The sequence below is a fragment of the Catharus ustulatus genome, chromosome 9, assembly GCF_009819885.2.
Source record: "Catharus ustulatus isolate bCatUst1 chromosome 9, bCatUst1.pri.v2, whole genome shotgun sequence".
Classification (NCBI taxonomy): Eukaryota; Metazoa; Chordata; class Aves; order Passeriformes; family Turdidae; genus Catharus; species Catharus ustulatus.
The window spans coordinates 2,743,910-2,763,088 of record NC_046229.1 but is presented as its reverse complement, the minus strand read 5'-3'; the positions used below and the strand labels follow the sequence as shown (position 1 = coordinate 2,763,088).

Genomic DNA, 19,179 nt, shown 5'->3' with positions numbered 1-19,179 from the left:
GGGGCGGGGCAGAGACCGGGATCCCCGGGACCTGACCGGGACCGGGACCGAGACCGGAACCGAGGCAGGGACCACCGAGACCAAGACTGAGACTGAGACCGGGATCCCCGGGACCGCGACAACCGAGACCAAGACTGAGACCGAGACCGGGATCCCCGGGACTGAGACCGGGAGCGGGACCCCTGAGACCAAAACTGAGACCGAGACCGGGATCCTCGGGACCGAGACCGGGACCACCGAGACCAAGACTGAGACCGAGACCGGGATCGTCGGGACTGAGACCCCCGAGACCGAGACCAGGATCCCTGAGACCGAGACCGGGACCGAGACCGGGATCCCCGGGGTCGAGACCGAGACCACCGGGACCGAGACCCCCGGGACAGGGACCGGGCCCGGTGTCGCTGTGGGCTCGTCGGTCCCGCTGTGCGCGGTAGGAGCCGGACCGGGGCCGGTGATGTTCGCCTCAGGAGCCCTCAGGGATCGCCAAGGAGGGCTGTTCCCCTCAGGGCTGGAGGAAGGGGATTGCTTTTTTTTTTCTTTCTGTTTTTTTTAGCCCTTGAAGCCCCCTGTGCCCACTAGGGAGGGAGGTGATGAGATCCATGCGGGAAAAGTTTCCTGGTTTTAGGCTGCTCCAAGCCCCAATGTCCAGCCTGGCCTGGGACACTTCCAGAGACGCTGCCCACCCTCACAGGCAGGAATTTCTTCCCAATCTCTAATCTAAACCTGCTCTCTCCCTGTTTGGAAGCCTGGGCTGGATTGCTCCCCTCTGTCTATTGTTGTGAAATGTCATTTATCCGGTAAAAATGGCCCAGCCTAAGGCAGGGGGCTGCTGGCAGTGCTGTCACCGAGCCATTCCTCACTGGGTTTCCCTACCTGGATTGGCAGCACTTCCTGGCCCACATAAGAAATCTCTCAGTAATGGGGAGCCCAAGGAGTACAAACAGGAGTTCACATTTTCTAAACTGGTTACTGGAAAATTAACATTTATTCTTCTTCTTCTCCTTGCCTTTCCCCCCAGTTCCATTCCACGTGTGTAACACTTAATTATAGTGACACCCGTTTGCAGGAGCCAGGCTGTGCCAGGGGGTCCCTGTGGGCTCCTTCTGGGGCCTGTGTAATATTAAAGTGTCAGGGTGTTACAAATTGGGTACTTCATCCTTGATAAGCAATCATTATCTGCCTTTCCCAAGTGTAAAAGACCTGTATAACTCAACAAGGTGCCAGTGATTGAGGCCTCCTGAGGAAAAATCCAATGAGTCCTGAAGGGGAGCCTGGGATGGGGTTGTCTTGTTGCTGAACTTGAGATATTCCATTTCTTATACTGGAATATATTTCCTGAAGTCAGTGTTGGGTTAAATAATACAAGAGGCTGTTATAGCACCAGCACAACAGGATTTAGTGTCCCTCTGTGGTGGCCTTCTAAAAACCTTCATCACCCCTGGTGGAAGCAGAGAGCTGCTGTCAGAGTTTGCTGACCATTGCTGAGCAAACAGCATTAGTTACTGCTTTGTTGTTTAAATAATTAAGAAAAAAGAGTGGTTTTGTTTTTTTCCATTCATTTATAATTGTATGGGCCTTGGACTTAAAAGGCTTGAGTTGCTCAAAGTTTTATTCACACTTATTTTTGAAGTTTTATGCACATTTATTACTATTGCTTATATTTAGGTAACTCTAAGAAATAGAGTTCTGTGCTTAACTTGGCATTTTTGAGATTAAGGGTTCCACTTTTGACCAATATTATTATTATCCATATGTTTTGTTGAGTTTTAAGAGTAAAAAGAAAACATGGATGGCAAAGTTTTGTCTCACAGATAACATGAAAATGTGGTTTTGTGCTTTCAAGAATCAAGACTGCATATTATTTCTTTGATACTTGTAATATCAAATGTCTGCAACTATATAAAATACAGTGAAATTAAACTTTTTACTGCCAGTGAAGGATAAACTGTAAATAATAGAGTTCAAACTCTTTCTGCTTGTGGATCTCATGGTGCTTATCTACAAGTGTAGATAATTATTCCCATCCCAGATTTAGAGAAATAAAAGGACATTTCTGGATATTTGGAGAATTGGGGCTAATCTGTATTTCAGAGGACAAACAGAGGCATTATTCAGACAGTTACAAATTCTAACTGGAATTTAATTCCTCACAGGATGGCCAGCACTCCTGGGAATCAGAAAGCCACACACTCAGAAAATTCCCAAGGGAAGAAGTCCCAGCATGCAGAAGAAGCCATTTTTTACATGAACTGCAGAGCAGCTTATCTGACTGTCTTTAAAAGTAGCTTAGAAAATATTAAATCAAAAGAACAACTCAGTTTAGGTAATGATTGAATCTTTTTCCCCTCTGACTCTTGCATGGGGTGGGAGCATCCTTGTGCATAAACTCAGCAAATGGATTAAGGAATTGAGAGTGGTTTTGGATGCCTGGTGGAAGTGGGAATGCCAGACAGAGGCATTTTATTGTAGATTATTTTATTTGTAAATCACCAGTAGGAAAGATCTCAGTTCAGTTTAGAGTGGGCCATGGCCCTGGCACAGGAAACCACAATAACTTGTGTTCCATAAGAATTCTTACTCCTTATTTCATCTCCTCCTGAATTACATTTTCACCTAAAGTTCTATTTTTATTTTTTTTGTGTCTAGACTATATTTATGTATAAGTGGTGGTGATGTTGTCAGCAGTACAACAGAAAAAATAAATATCTCTGACTGCTTCAGCTGCACTAAATAAGGCTGTTGGTAGAAACTGAAGGCTGTAGGGCTTTGTTTTGAAAACTTCAGGAATTTCAAAGGGGAGTGAGAAAAATTTACCTGAAAAATGAAAGTTGGTTTCTTAATAATGTGTCTTAGTGACCAGGTGAGGTAAGGAAATTGTAAGGTGAGGCTGAGTAATAAATAACCTCGTTTTTGGAGGAGGTTTCACTGTGCCAGATAAAATTTCTCAAGCAAATACAATTCCAACTTTGTAGTTTCTCAGAGTTGTAGGATTGTGTGCTCTGTTTGAGTGGTGTTTTTTTTCCTTTGAGCATTTTTGTTCTTTTTTAAAAGGTTTTTCATGGAAACCACCACTGAGTGCACTGACTGTAGCTTCTTTCCTACACCAGAACATGAAATTCTACCCTTTAACAAGTATATTCCTGGAGACTTGGTGCTCTCCAGGCTTTCCCAGCTGCAATAAAAGGGCCTTTATGACATCCTAATGATAGTTTGGGATAATCTGGGTTTTAACAGGGGGGTGGTGAGAACAAATGTCATCTCTCTAATAAATGCTTTGGCTTTCAGCTCTGTCCATATGCCACCTGGCTGCACAGCAAGTGTTTGGGTATTTTGCTTTCAAGGTCAACTTAGAGAGGGCTGTTAGTTGTTTAGACTCTCAATCCTTTCAGAGATATTTAAGAATTAATTTTAGAATTTGTAAGCATTGAGAGTTAAAGACTTATTTTTCATCTGAAGTCAATTTTGGCATTTCTCAAATGAGTATCTCTTGTTTAATGAAATTTTGTTTCCAAACTGAAGTGCTCACTGAGAGATTGGCCCTGTGAAAGTTTATTTGGAGGAGTTTTACTTTTCCCCAAATGGAAGCTTCATTTCCTGTCTGTTGTAATATTACTGGAGGGATTTAGCAGAACTAGACCATAAAGAAATATAAATAAAAGGTGCAGTCTGGTTGAACTTTCGCAAAATATTAAAATATAAAATATGAATTGGGAGGCATGAAGGGAATGGCAAGTCCTGATCTCCCTGGAGATAAACATTAAGGATTATATGTTTGAAGGATAGCTGTCAAATATAATAATGTTATAATAATTCCAAGGATCTCTCCTATCCATGGAAACAATCCCACAGAGTCACTGCCCTTCCTTCCCTGGCTGCCCTTGACACTGAAATCCCCAAACCACTGCATGGCTGGGATCAAGATGTGAGCCCTGCTGTGCTCTGGCTGCTCCAGCAGAGGTGGCAGGGCACAAATCTTTATTTAGTGCTTGGCACTGAGGCAGGGATTAACAGCAGAGGTGCCTGGTTTGTTTGTTTGTTTATTTGGTTTGCTGGTGACACAGGTCCCTCTGAGCATTGTCACCGTGCCACCACCTCATTTCACAGATGTTCCTCAGCACTTCCCAGCACAGGCTTGGGCACTGCTCAGCTGGCTCCAAATCAAATGCCAGCCCAGGTAGAGATGAAGGAGCTCCTGTGCTTCCCTAAAAGATTATTTGGGAAGATATCAGAGCCCTCTCATTTCAGCTAGAATGTGCATTTGGATTTAATTTCCATTTCACTTAATACCTTCATCACACTGAATACTGAAAGGATGTTTTCAGTAAAGACCTTGAAGAGGCAAATTGATCCAGCAGATTCATTTTGGAGAATGCCAGGTGTAACATGTGACATTGGCTGCCTGGTGGTGTCATTTTTCCTTTAAAATTCACCTTGTATAATTTGAATTTACACATTCAGATGTACAGGAGTGACATAAAATATTGTCTCAGATAAATTCTACTCCAGATCTCAGTTCCTGGCAAAGGAAGTGCAAAGATGATGTTGGTCTAAGTAGAAATAGGATCTAATAAAGTGCAGACTTAAAAATAATATATTGTTGATATTAAGACACTGAATTTTACACTTGAGACTGTCTTTGAGTCCATGGATATTTTGATTAAGATCATAACCCAAACTCTCCTTTACCACTTTTGGAGTGATTTGGTTTTAAAAAAATCTGAACATGAAAAGTGACTCAAGAATATTTGGAGAAAATTCCTTTTCCAACAGCTGAAATATTTGTTTAATATTATTAATATTAATATTAATATTGTGTTTTATTGTTCAGTGCTTCAACAGGCTGGAAGAAATCCTTCTCAGAAGACCATTAACAAATACTGGACTTCACAAACAACTTCACTGAATTTTGATGATTTTTGTGCTATTTTAAAAAAAGAAAAACCAACTACAAAAAATGAACTGCTGGAAGCATTTGGGAAAATAGACACAGATAAAGCTGGGTATATTTTACATGATGAACTTTGTAAAATTCTTACAACAGTAAGTATCACTAGAAAATTATCCATCTTTAATTAGTAGAGATTTTGGAAATTAGATGGTACTGAGAGCTGAGATTCCTCATTTTATGGAAGATTTTCATGCCAAAATTATATAAACTGATACAATAGATTTCTTTGACATTTAGTAGCATTGTAAAGACATAATTTTTAATGATTTTGACCTCTATTTTCATGATTCAAATCAAAATCTGTTGCAATCTATTGCAAGATAATATTCTCTGAAAAAATATGAAAAGATTTTTTCTTTGTTTATAAAATTTGTGCTGTAGGTGAGCAGGATTCTTGATTAGGGGGCCAAACTGAGCTGGTTTTTTTTGCAGAGAGGTGATAAAATGACCTGGGAGGAAGTGACCAGCATTACCAACCAAGCTGATTTTAACTGCAGTGGCAAACTTGACTACAACAAGGTATGGCCAGCAGTGATATTTGTTCTTGTGTGTTGACAGTGTGAGCATTAGGGATGACCTTACCCCAGGATTCTACATTTTGGACTGAATGAACAGCTCAGGAAGATTTGTACATAAATGTGGTTTCAGAGGAGGAGAATTGGTAATGTTAAAAATCAGGAATATTCCAATATCTAGAAATGAGGAGCTGAAAATCACACTTGGTTTTTGTTCAATATTTGGAGCTCCTTGTTGAATCATGGCTGTATTTTACTGTGATACTTGAGTGCTTGTTCTGATTAATGAAAATTAAAATTCTATTGGGCTTGAAGAGGAAATGCATCCCATCTGCTGAGCTGGGCTTTCCTTGCTAATGCTACATTTTATTCTTTAAAACCTTTTGAGGAATGTCACTTGGGAAGTGAAATATTCTTTTTTTACCTCCAGTTCTGTGAGCTGTACCTGACCACCAGTGAGCAGTGCTGCAAAGCTGCAAGGGACAGGCTGGAAACAGATCCCAGAATGAGGCAGCAGCACTTTGGGAATCAAACTGAGAATTCCTCTGAAGGGATCTCACTGCCAGTGCCAAAACCATCCCCAAGGGTCTCCAGGAATACTGATCACAAACTGCCTAAAGGTGTTTATATTCCTTACATTTTATGTTTTCTTTCTGGTGGAGATGAAGCTCTGGCTCGAGTTTTTGTTTCATTTTTCTCAGATTAGTGAAGATTTTATTGATGTATAAAATTTTTACCATGACAATCACATCAATGTGTCAGCAAAATATGTTCAAATGTCTGCATCTTTGAAACTCTCACATTCCTAGGTGTGGATTTTGTTGATTTTCAAGTGACACAGTCCAGAGGGAAGAGAGAAAATGAATGCTCAGGTGTATTGCAATATAGGCAAATTATTTATTTCCTTCCTGGAGCAGAAATGAAACCCTAAACATTTCTCAACAAACTGTGTGCTTGTTTCAATTATTGAAGCTGCTTTCCAAGCACAATTAATGAGTTGTGGACAGTTTAATGTCCTTCCTGAAGTTACAAAGATATTTCAAAACCTTCCCAAACTGGAAAAACTCCACAGGGAGCAGAGTGCAGAAGCACCAAGTAGGAAATTTTGGGATGTAGTTTGTGCTTCAAATCAAAGAGGTGCAAAAATGACACAGCAGTGATGAAGGGAAGCTCTCTGGTGGAGTTCTTGTCACTCAGTTTTCTTTGTGCTTCTAAATGCAAGTTTATGATAAATAACACTAGGAGAGGGTTGAAATAATGGAATTTTAATTAAATATCTCTGTTTATAGCTGACAGCAGAACTCCTTCAAGACCTTCATCAGCTCAAAGCAGCAAAGCTTCCACCTCCACCACTGTGGCTGTGGGTGCCAGCAGCAGCAGGAGCACAAAGCTAATTGTTGATGCTGCCACAATGAAGGTATCACACTGAAATGATGGTGTTTTCCTCCAGGCACCTGTGTTATTGCATTTTAAAGAAGCTGAAAATCAGAGAAAAATGGTGTCTTATGTTTTATTAACAGTTTGTCAAGGGCAGCTATAAACCACTGAGAGCTTTCTTGATATGTATTATTATTAACATTTTTATATACTGTTGGTTTTGCTGACAACAAGTTATTGGAAATAATTTTTCAGGTGTGAAGGTTTAATAGAACAAAATGTGTTTTTTATAAATGAAACCACTGTTGGAGAAAACAGTTAATGACTTCCTGAGAAATTTAAAATTGAATAATTTATTAGGTTGGTGAGAACTTTAAATGCTTAAGTAGTCTGAAAGATTGTGTATCATAAACCTTTGCATGAAAGGTAATTGGAAATAAATAACAGATTTGTGAGCATATTCAGTTTCTTGGGCATTGTTTGGTAAATAGATGCTGTAACCTGAAAATATTGATTTTTAGTTAGACTAATATGTTCTATCAGTATTTTCTTTTAAATAAATCACTCATTCAATATAAATTCCTGGGGGAGAGAGACAACAAAGTCACTTTGCTAAGTCAATATTTGTAGAGTGTTAATATTGATCTTTTTCCCTTTGTTTTCCCTTTCTTGACTGAACCTTTACTAGTTTTCTTTCAACAGAAAATAATAGCTGTAGAAATATAAAACATTAACTGGGAACTGCTGGGATACATTAAAAATGTGCACCTGGAGACTCCTGTGTAAAAGGGAAAAAATGGTTCTGACCACACAGTGTAACTGTGCTGGAAAACTGAAGTGATTGTCCTCAGGAGCTGCATTTTGGTTTCAAATAACAACTCTGGATTTGTTATTGAGCTCTGAAGTCCTTTATATCTTCCCCATTGCTGTACAGTGACATTTGTTCTATATTAAAATTTCAAAGCATCATCTCCCAGGGATTTTGTGCAGTCTGTTTAGGTAGCTGGACCTCCATGCAATTTAACCTGCAATCTTGTTCAAACATCATGTGGGGTGTTATAAAAGCAGCACACACTTCCCCAAGATTGGATTCTTTTTCCTTTCTACAAGCCAGTAAAAACTGATTTAAAAAAAAAAAAAATTGATTAGTATTGCTTGGCATCTCCAAAAACTGAAATCAATCAATAAACATGGAAAGGTGTAAGTAAGTAGAACTATTATTTTTTTAAAATTCATTTTACACAATGCAAGCTTTGCCAGAATCAATGAATAATTACCCAGGGATTTATTAGTGGTGTGAATCAGAATCCACCACCCAAAAAATCTTTTTATTCATCTTCTATCCAAGAATTTGATTTTATTATTTTGCTGTTCACCTGTCTTTTTGTATAAGTGAGAAAACATTGCCCTCAGGATTGGAACAACACCAACTTTACATTTCTCAGAGAGGAAAACAGTGAAATATCTAAAATGGAAAACCCTTAGCAAATTCCTCTCAATCATTGTTTTTTATTAGGAATTATGCATCAATGTGTGGATATTTTCAATATTAACTTAAATTTCAGTAGCAGTGTCTAACATTTCTCTCCAAGTAACATTTCTAACACAAACATTTATTCTATTATTTAACAACTTCTGTTCTGCCTTGAAGTGACAGAGGAAAACCCAATCAGAAAATCCTCTTTTAGCTTCTCAATTTTCCATACCTGTTTGGAATTTGATCATTTAGGACTTCTAGCACCACCTTATGCTCCCTGCCAGAATAACAGGATTTGATTTCCTGAAAGGAAAAAATAAAGTTTTTGTCCCAACAGTTTTGGCAGGTATCAAGCTGGGAGCAAACAACAGTTATTTCAGATGGGTCAAGTTTTAAGAAAAAAAATCAATTTAAAAAATTTCCTTTGAGGTGAAGTGTTGGAATAAACAGTTTAGGAATAGCAGTGGAAATGATCCAAGAGGCTGAACTGCCTGTTGGAATTCTGTCACTGATTTATGTTAATCCCAGCTCCCATTAGCCACTTTTTGACTGACACAGCCCCAGCTGCTGTTCCGTATTCAACCCTCACCATTAAATCGAGGAATATTTTGTCTCTGGTCACTTTTTTCTAATTATTTTTTATGACTGGCCCCCTTTTTCCTTGCCCTGTCACTACACATCCAGTTTCATGGATGAAGAGGAGTATAAAATTATTGAATGGATTTGTTAATTAGGTTGATTTTGCTCCACAAAGACTGGCCAGGGGCTGATCTCTGGCTCCATGGTCCAGAAATAACTGCACTTCCTTAGGGATTATCCCTAAAAACTTCTCCAGCAGGTTCTGCCCACAATGGAAAGATTATGGGAAATTATATATTGGCTAGCAGTGCCTTCCAGGGGTTGGACATCCCACTTAATTTTAAATAACTTAATTAATATTTGTCTTTTCCATAGCCAATTTACATTGAAAGTCTTTTAGATCTTATTTAGCAAAATCATAATTAAAAAAAAATTCCAAACCACCGAAGACCAGCAGAAAGGGAGTTGCAAAATGTATAATATTTGTATTTAAATTACTCCATGCTGTCAGCTGTTTGTAAATATAATTAGCAGAATCTTTGTGGCAGTTCCAATTTAATTTTTAACTCTAGGAGGTAATATCTTTGCTTTTCAGGTATTTTCACAAGTGAAGCAACTTTACAAAAATTTTCTATAAAAAGGACTAATTGGGATTTTTTTAAAAAATAAAAGTATATTGATGCTGTATCTCATGATGTGTTTTATGCAGGGTTTATTAAATAATCAATTAATTAACATTTCAGAGAAGGCACTTTGGATCCAACATGAAATGGAATATTTGCTTGGTTTGCAGGAGTGGCAGCATGCACAGTGCAGAGGCTGCTTCTACCTGGAGGAGGATGGGGAAATCATCAGTCACAAGTACAGGCTGCACTTAGCCCAGAGATCTGCAGTGTGTGTCACCATCAGACCTTGCAGCATCCCCCAGGCACAGAGTGAGTCTGTTCCCATTTCCTTTTCTTCTCTAAAACAGCTGCTGGCTCTCAGATTTATCACAAAGCTTCATCCACGTGCTGCATTGGAATTATTTTTTTGCCCAAATAGAATATTCCCTTTTTAATCCCATAAAACAGAAGTTTTAAACCCCAACATTTTTTTAAAGTTATCTGGGTTGGCTTTTTTTTTTAAATTTATATGGTATATAACCATTCCTTGATATTCTTGACCCTTGATGATAGAAATATTTATAAATTTGATAAAATTATTAATTATCTATAAGACAATCACAAGGAACAATTTATCTGTTCAGCCTAAACAGAAAGAAAATCCCAATAGCATAGAATAGATTTTTTTTTCATTTTTCATCAGCAGGGATCAATAAATACCATGGGAATATCTATTTCAAGATGCAAAGAAAAACCATTTTGGGCCATTATTAAGCATTGTCTGGGGAATATTTTTCTTTTTAGGAAAATCTTGTCATTGGTTGTCAGTGGATACAGCTCTGTTTATTCTGAAGGAAAATGAAACCCAAGAGAATCTACAGCTTGTGAGCTTTACTGAACTCCAGAACAAAGAGGTTAGAGATTTTTTGGTGTATTCCTATTTTAATTATTATTTTTGGGGTGTGTGTTAATGCTGGAGGTGTGAATTCCATGTGTTTGGAAGGAATTCCAGCTGCACCCAGAATTGCTGAGTTGCTGGGTATATTTACAGCTATTCTGGAAAAACTCAAAATTTGTTAAATTCTCTTTAATTTTCTTTCTCCTGGCCATTGGAACTTCATAGTGCACAGAATATTCTTTTCCTGTGGCAGAAATAAGAGAGCATTAATTTATTTTCCCCTTCTTCCCTCATCTTCTCCTGTCTTTCTAATTTCTCTTTCTCTTTCTCTTTCTCTTTCTCTTTCTCTTCTCCTCTCCTCTTTCACTATTTTTATTCTTTAAAGTGGCATCACACATCAATTTTTTTTTTGAGGAGAGAACCCAGAATTCCCAGTGTTTTCAAGTAATCAATCACTTTTGTATGAATATTACTGACAACAAAGAAAGGCATCATTGCAGAAGTTCTTAAAAATTTCTGTCTTTTTTGAAGAGCAGATGTTTGGCTGGAGAGGGGAGCTTGGAGCTGGGGTTTACTGGCTGCTCCCTTTCACAACTGGCTGCAGGCTGAGGAAGGTAAAAACCCAAATTTCTGGAGAAGCCCAACTGGTGTGGAGGGATGAAGATGGAGAACTGGCTCTCACCAAAGAATTCCGGTGAGTTTTATTCCCAAACACTGGAATAAAAATCTCTTTTCCACCTCAAATGTGGCTTTTAAATCTGGATATTCCCAAATTTCTGTTTTGTACAGAATAATCTCAAACAGACTGAACAGTTCTTGGCAGTATGATAAGACAGTGAAAGGAAATGGAAATAGTTTGGCCTTTTTCCTCCCCCAGAGCTGCTTTGTTGGAGATATTTGAAACCCTTGATTTGGATGGGAATGGCCTCCTGAGTCTGGAGGAATACAACTTCTTTGAGCTGAGGACTAGTGGGGAGAAGTGTGACCAGGAGGCCTGGGCTGTGTGTAAGGGTGAGTTCATTACTGTGCTACAGCTAATTAAAGCTGTCATTAACTTCCAAGCTGGATTGAACTGGGTGTTGTGTAGAAGAACAATGTGTAGATATTGTTCTTTTCCTCCTTTCTTCTTTTTTTCCAGTCTCCTGTCCTTTGCTTTGCTTCATTCTGCTGTGTGTGCCACTGACCTTCTGCTGAGAAAATTCTTCCCCTTCCTAATTGTTCTGTAGCTGCCAAAACCTACAGGGTTTGTAATCCTGGATGATGTGGGGAAGGAAAGTGTCACAGGTATTTGTTTAATCCATCTCCTTTGTGCAGATTGGGCTGCTGCTGCTTTTTTATCTCACCAAGTGTGGAGAGGGGCATTTAATTAGTGTGGATTTGGTGCTGTAAGTTGTTTTTTGTGGATTGCCAGTGTCTCCTTTCATAATATCATGTCGTGTTTGACATAATTCCTTTGGAAGCTGTGGCATATTGCCCAAAATTAAATCTGGCAAGCCCTATTAATTATCTCCACCCAAAACATTGTGAGGGATCAGAATTTTTCCAAACTGATGGAAAACTCCTATAAAAATACATTTCTAGAACTGAATTTCTCCTCTGTTTCATCCCTTGATGTGCTTTTCCACAGCTGATGGCTTTGTCAGGGTGATACAGGTAGGAGGGGTGGAACTGTGAATAAATAAGAGAGGAAAGAAGCTGGGCAATGTTTCACCAGGTCATCAATCAGTGGAATATTCACACGAATATCATCAATCTTGACACCAAAGTTCAAGCCATTTATTACAGCATCTGTACCCTTGGATAGATTTATTAAATTGGTAATCCCTTTTTAATAATATATAGTAAAGATTTAGCATTGTTATGAAGATGAGAAAACCATTTTTAAAAGTCCCTGACACCAGGACATTTCAATTATATGTTTGCTGACATTAGAGTGGTGGATCTATGAAATTCTCTCTAGAGAGGGGTGTTAGGATTACTGGAATTTTATTGCTTTTTAGGAACTAAGTAAATCATTGCTGTATCAAAGACCTGAGAGCATTTAAAGGTGCTGGCTCCAGCTGGCTTTCATTTCCCATTCCTAAAATATCCCATTCTGCAAAGCTCAGCCACAAACTTTTAGGAAAAAAAAAAACCAATTTGAACTCTTTTTGTTTTGAAATCTGCCCTTTTTTGGGGTTATCCCAGCTGTCAAATCCACAGGGGAGCTCTGCAAACAGCTCATGCCTGCTCAAGGACATTCTTTCCCAAATAATATTGGAGATCCCAAAGCTCTGAGTTGGCTCCATCTTTTCAGCCTTGTTAACAGGAGGAGGATTTTAACTTTGGAAGGATAAAGGTGTTTGCAGAGAGAACAGATTTTGAAGTACTGTTTTTATTCCTTTGAAACAGAAAATTTTGAGATGAAGAAGAATGAACTGACAAGACAAGGATTTCTGGATTTGAACCTCATGGAAGCCAACGACCGGGATGGGGATCCCTGGGACCTTTGGGTCACTTTGCTGTCCCTGGGCTACAACAAAACCTTGGAAATGACAGAGGTGAGAGAGCCACAGAGCAAAAATCCCTGCACAGTGAGCTACTGCAGGCTTTGTGTCTGCCACAAAGTGATTTCAGGGACCCTCTGCCCCCAGCCAGGGCTCCACTGCCACTCTCATTGTCCTGATTCTGAGGATAGCACTTGGAATTTTGAAAAAAGAAATTTTCCTTTGCTTTGGAGAAAGTCAGGATTTTATGGGGTTATAGAGGAGGGACTTTTGGATTGTATCTGTTAAAAGAATCCCTGCACTCTGTTGGTGAGCCATCACCAAATTTAGAAAAAACAGGACTTTTTCTCCTTAAAAAAATCAATTTTGTGGCCCAAACCACAATAGAAGTGAATAAAGATAATTTTTTTCCACATGATTCAGAATTCCTGGTTTCCAGGCATAACTATTTCTGTTATTGTTGCCTTTCACAACAGTCTCTGAAGAGGTTCAATGTATAATTTCAATGCTTCATTAAAATTTTTGGGTTTGGGTCACACATTGTTTACTTTGCAGGACCAAGGATTATTCCTCTCATGTTTCTGTGCACTTACAGATTTTTTAATTATTTATTTTTATATTCTGAAATACATATTACATCTTTCTGATGTTAATAATTCTTTCTTGAAAAGAGGATCTCTTTTATGAAGAGAAGAAATTATGAAAAATTAAAGCATTAAATATACAGATAATTAAATCATTTCATTCCCAGGAAAAGCAGATTTTTAAGATCACAGTGTGATAATATTATTTAACTTTGTTCAACAGGTCCATGTAGTCAGTATATAAAATATATAAAGACATAAAATAGTCAGTATGAGAGACATCAGTGAAAATTTGAGGGATTTAAGGTCGAGCTCCTTTTCCCCTGACTTGTGTTTGGCAGAGCCCCTGCAAGGCTGTTTTTCTGCATTTCAGCCACAAGAGAGAGCCCTGCTCCAAGAAAGAACATTTTGGGGAGTTTTCTCCAGTCAGGAATTTCAGGGAGGTGTTTTGTGCCTTGTTCCAGCTGTGGTTTCTGGCTGCAGCCTTTGGACAGCACAGCTCTCAAGTGCTTCAGTAATTAATTCAAGATCTCCAGCTAGCTGATGTCTCTCACTTAACTCTTTAATTCTTTGATTTCAAATAATTGAAGATGGATGTTTTGGCAGCACTGAGACAGAACTTGAGCAATCCTGGTGGATTCCAGCAGCTTTTAGAAAGGAATTGAGGTCCTGGGCTGAGTCTAAGAAAACACAAACCCCTGATTGTTACACCAGGAGTAAAATACAGCCAAGATACACCCAGAGTGCTCACTGCAGCATTGCAGAGGTGTTAAATCTGTGTGGAGTGGCACAAACAGCTACAGTGTGAAAGGTTCATTTCAGACCCTGCAGTGCATTTAGATTTCAGCTGAATTCCTGGGCATTTTGCTGTCCAAGGAAGGGTTTGCTGTGTTGAACTGTGTCAGGTGTACTGGGAATGGCATGAACAAACCACTTGTCCTGGGTTTTAATTTGGTATTAAAGATTACCACAGCTCACAATTCATAATATTTAATATTCTGGGTTTGTAATATTTATATCTGGGTCATTCTAGTTTAAACAAAAAAATACTTAGGAGCTGTGGGGGAAAATCTGAGGGGGAAAAAAATACAGCTTGAGTGATACTAAAACTGCTGTTCTTCACTGCAGGCCTGCCCCTTTGTCATTGACATCAGTGCAGAGAGGTGCAAACCCAGAATTAAAGCCATTTCTCTGGAGGCTGGGGGCTCCCAGCTCAGCAGGGCTGTCTGCAGCTCTGTGCTGAGTAAAGGAGAGGCCAAAGTGCTGGATGGCTCTGAGAACATCTTCATCTACACCTACAGGTCAGGCAGCAGGATCACCTCTGTGATTGAAAATAAGGTATGAAACTTCCATGTTGTACTTTGTGTTAATGGTTGTTGTGCCTCTGGGTCATAACTGAGGATTACTTTTCCTAAAATCAAGTTTTTTTCTTTAAAAAAAACCACTGCCTGATGTGCTCCTTGTGACTGCTCAGTGTTTTGGGAGGGGCAGATTGTTATAATGAGGCAAGCAGTTCTAATTACCATATAGAAACTGAATATTTTTGTGTTCACATCCCAATTTTTCAATATTTTGACACAATATCATCATCATATGAGGAATCCAACACCAACAGCTGGAAATGCAAATGGAGCAAGAGCAAAGATCACAGCATTTACACTACTGAGTATTTTCAGTGTCCATAAGGAAGTCAAAGAGCAGTGATTTTAGGAGTTTGTTATGCAGGAGTTTTTACCTGATCATTCTTCCAGCTGTGCTTTATCAGTAATTCAAACTGAAAGTTGTAAATCCAAGCAGAAGTGGTTGGTGAAAAAGTTTAAACCTTTTTCCACAGATCACAATGAACATTCTCAGTTTCCCTTACACCAGGAGCTGTGAGTAAATAAACACAGCACAGTAAGATGTTGAACTTCAGATGCTTTAAATCTTAAAAGATCACAGCAAGAAGTGTATTTTTAAATGCCCAGCCATGCCCAAGGGGGTGACTTGGGGGACTAAATTAGGACTGGATGCTGAGGCTCCTGGAACTCTGGATTTGGCTTTGCACTTCGCCCTTTAGGGTGGATTTTCCAGAGTTATTTATATGTTTGGGATATGTCAGAGAAGCAGATCAGGGCTGCACTGAGACAACTGGATGCTCTGTTCTCCAGATCTCTCTGTTTATGCCAGGTTTGGTTTGCAGATCTCACGGAGCTGGTGGGGAAGCTCCACGGGGGGAATCTCCAAGGCTGTGGAGATACAAAAAGGCCAAGTTGTATCTTCCCAGCTCCTTGTGTTGTTACAAAGAGTCTGACATTTCTTTTAACCATGACTGTGGTGCTGAGCTACATTTCAAACTGTTACTCCTCAGAGTATCTGCTACTCTTCACATAGTATCTGTTACTCTTCAGAGTATCCTTAAAGCATTTCCATCCCTAAAACAGCAAGGTCACAGGAAGTGCAAGGACTGTGCAGTGGTTACACAAGGAACTGACACTTCACCACTGAAGTGTTCATGGTTCTTTCGTGTTTTTTCACCTGCAGTCTGAAAACAAAGTGATCATTCATGTCAACAATGAGCAGAGTAAGAACTGCATGAACAATAGGGGACTGACAGTTTTTGCTGTGGAAGTGGCTCCAAAATCCATGATGGTAAGGATTTCTTATTGCTTAGCCAACTTTAGAGAAAAGCAGGTGACAACTTTATATATTTTCTTTTTGTAGGGCTTTTATCATGATAATGAGTGTGTGGACAGTGGCATCTTCTGGCCAGAACAGATCAGATGCACTTTTTGATATTTCAGAGCTGATCATGTACTTGATGTATCCCTGTTTTCCTGTGCAGTTTGCTATAAAAATCCACAATCCAGATTTTCATACATGGGCCTGTTTCACTTGTCCATTCTACACAAGCACCATCCACTAATATATTTAAAACTCTTTTTCTAAGGCTGTATTTATTTTTTTTTCACTTAGCAGTTTTTAATCCCACGTATTGATGCCTGTGAGAACAGACCAAGCATGCACTAATCAGAAAGAGAAATAAATGTATTGCAGGCCTTGTGCACAGTGTGATTTGCTGGTGGTTAACTTTTGTTAAACCTGATTTAGGGATCATGTTAACCATGAGACAATTTGAGTGCTGAGTCCTGCTGCAGGGCTGGGCAGGTTTTAGTGACAGTTCCAAATGAAAGTTCTGAGGGATGGAATGTGATGGAAAATGCATTACAAATGCAGGTGATGGGGTTTTTTTCATTTATTTATGAATAACCCTCTGGTTTTATTTTTCTAAAAGTACACCCTCTTTGTTTAAAAGCAGAGGCATCCAAGCTATTTTATATTTCCCAGCTTTCCAGGATGGATTCATTCAAGCCTGTTGCAAACAGAGCAGTCCCATGACACAGACAGGGCTGGGGCCCATTTAAATTGCTGCTGACACTTCAGATATCCATTGCCTCATCCTGTAAGGTGCTTTTAAATTTGAATTTAAGCTTCATTCAGTAGAAACTGTGGGCTCAGTCCTTATGGATATTTTGCTGTTCAATCCAAGAGTCATTTTTGAATATCTGTCAGTGCAGATGATGAACATTCATCAGTTAGTGACACAAGTACTGAACATTTTGCTCACACAGCACATTGGGTAGCAGTTCTCCAATGAAGAGAACTCTCTTTCACCTCTGCTTTCTCTTGTGCCAGGTCTCTCAGCATGTGATGGCCCTGAATGAACAGGAAGAGTGGATTTACAGCTGTGTGCACTCCCTTGTGTGTTAAACCTCCCAGTGCCAGGGCTGGGAGCAGCCAGACTCAACCAGGATTAGCTTTGGGCAGCTTGTAGACAATTTATAGTCTTGTCCTTCTCAAAAAGCTGGCATACATTTATATTTCTTGATGACTTGGGCATGAAAACACAGAGGCACAGTAAAAATCAGTGCTGTTCAATAATCCAGCTACCAGTTGTAATATAATTGTACTTTAGAAAGGATTGTTTCCCTAAATATGCTCTTATTTTCCATACCATGGATTATAATTCCATCACAAGCTGGAAGTGCTCCACTGAGGAAAAACTTTGTTGAATGGGTTCCTGATTAAAGATTCCTGTGGTTTTGATGTGAGAAGTATAAAGGGATGAGGCTCATTTTAATTTGTCACTTGAGAAAGGATTTGTTTCTTTTCCTTTTATTTTGGGTCATTTGCTGATAATCCTCATCTTACCCTTGTTCTGGAATTTCTGCCTGATTTTCTACTCTTTTATATAAAATAAAGTCTGCCTTTTCATATGCAATAAGGAAATAACATCATTTGAGAAAAATGAAGGTTTGTCTTGGGCTCTTGACTGTTAACAGCAATTAATTATTCCCAGGGCAGCTGAAATAAGAAGACTGAAGTGTGCCAAGTTTAGGCTGCAACAGCAATGAAAATCATCTTTGAGGTTCTAAATACATTCAGCTTATTATATTTTTCTAGTTCCTTCAAATATCTGTTAATATGGAAAAAAAAAAAAAAAAGGTGACCCTGCCCACTGGATGCTTATAAAGGGTTTGAGTTTAAAATAGCTTTTAAATGTATCTGACCTCATATGTGAGGGCAGCAAGTAGTGTTGAAAAGTTATTTTTATCTGCCCCAACTCCTGCTCTCTGCTGTTACTCTGCTGTAATCTTACCCTGGGCAAGTAAATGTCAGTGACAAAATGAGAGCTGGGCTCTGATTTACACACTCAGGCAGGATTCCTGGTGAGCTTTGAGTTTTCCATGTTTTTTCCTTAGCAAGTACCACAGGTATCATTTCCATTTTCTGTCTAAAAGAAGTTGAGGATTCAAAAATATTTGGTGATTTTTTAGCTCTGACTGAGCTCTGTAAATGCTGCCTCAGGCAAGGTGTGGGTGAAGCAGAATTTCCCAGCTCCTTGTCTAAAAAGGAGTTGGGAAATAATGAGACACTGTGTGGAATAAACACTACAGAGTGAGCAGTGCATTATTTACATTTCTTTTGTTTGTAAAATCAGCCTTTTTAGATGGGGCAGGAATTCATATGCAACTTTCTCTGCATTTTAGAGTTAAAGCTGAGAGGAGGGCTTAGCTGAGAAATCACTGCACGTGGAAAGGTTTGCTGCAGGTAAAAAACCATGGCACAGCACTACACAGGGAACCTCATTTATTTTCTGATCCTCCTGCTGCTAGGAAGGTTTAATTAGCCAGTTTTAAAAGTAGGGGCATAGGCAAACTCTCCATGGCAGGTTCTGCCTTTCCTGCCCTGGAGGGGGTGAGATTAGAGATCTTGGTTGTATCTGCAGAGTCTTTTTCAATTTGCTCCAAATTCAGGTACCACCAGACAAAAAAAATCTACCAGGAAAAATTCTAGCTTGAACACAGGTACCAGCTAATTTTATTTCAGGGAAGACACTTAGGAGAAAAAAAAAATCTCTGTAACAGGTAATTTCAAATTCTGAATTGTTACCTTTCTTTGGAGAACTAGAGCTGTAACAAAATTCAGCTTCTTCAAGGCTTTGCTAATGCTGACCTTCCTTGTCCCCACTTTTGGAGGTCTGTGGGGACATCCTGCTGCTGGCCACAGGGACAGGCAGGGAATGGAGCACTGGGCCAGCTGGGGGATCTCACCTGGAGAAAAGGAGGCTCAGGGGGACCCTGTGGCTCTGCACAACTCCCTGCCAGGAGGGGACAGCCAAGGGGTTTGGGCTCTGCTACCAGGGAGCAGGGCCAGGATGAGGAAAAGG

General features: G+C 39.4%; 1 protein-coding gene across 1 annotated transcript; it reads left to right on the top strand.

Moving 5' to 3' along the window:
* The first annotated feature begins 311 nt into the window (after positions 1-311).
* Positions 312-17,394, top strand: EFCAB7 (EF-hand calcium binding domain 7). The gene is made up of 14 exons (XM_033067192.2): positions 312-430; positions 2,154-2,323; positions 4,829-5,040; positions 5,381-5,467; positions 5,894-6,083; positions 6,753-6,880; positions 9,690-9,831; positions 10,306-10,415; positions 10,936-11,093; positions 11,277-11,410; positions 12,791-12,939; positions 14,598-14,807; positions 15,993-16,100; positions 17,145-17,394. Exons 2-14 carry the CDS (start codon positions 2,155-2,157, stop codon positions 17,217-17,219), a joined length of 1,872 nt encoding a protein of 623 aa, XP_032923083.1. The 5' UTR covers positions 312-430; position 2,154; the 3' UTR covers positions 17,220-17,394.
* Positions 17,395-19,179: the final 1,785 nt, after the last annotated feature.

What these genes read in the sequence shown, in the direction of transcription:
- EFCAB7 (XM_033067192.2), top strand. Translation starts at nt 2,155, where the DNA reads ATGGCCAGCACTCCTGGGAATCAGAAAGCCACACACTCAGAAAATTCC. An exon ending in TTGATGCTGCCACAATGAAG is followed by an intron (nt 6,881 to 9,689) that starts GTATCACACTGA and finishes CTTGGTTTGCAG; the next exon opens with GAGTGGCAGCATGCACAGTG. An exon ending in GGCCTGGGCTGTGTGTAAGG is followed by an intron (nt 11,411 to 12,790) that starts GTGAGTTCATTA and finishes CCTTTGAAACAG; the next exon opens with AAAATTTTGAGATGAAGAAG.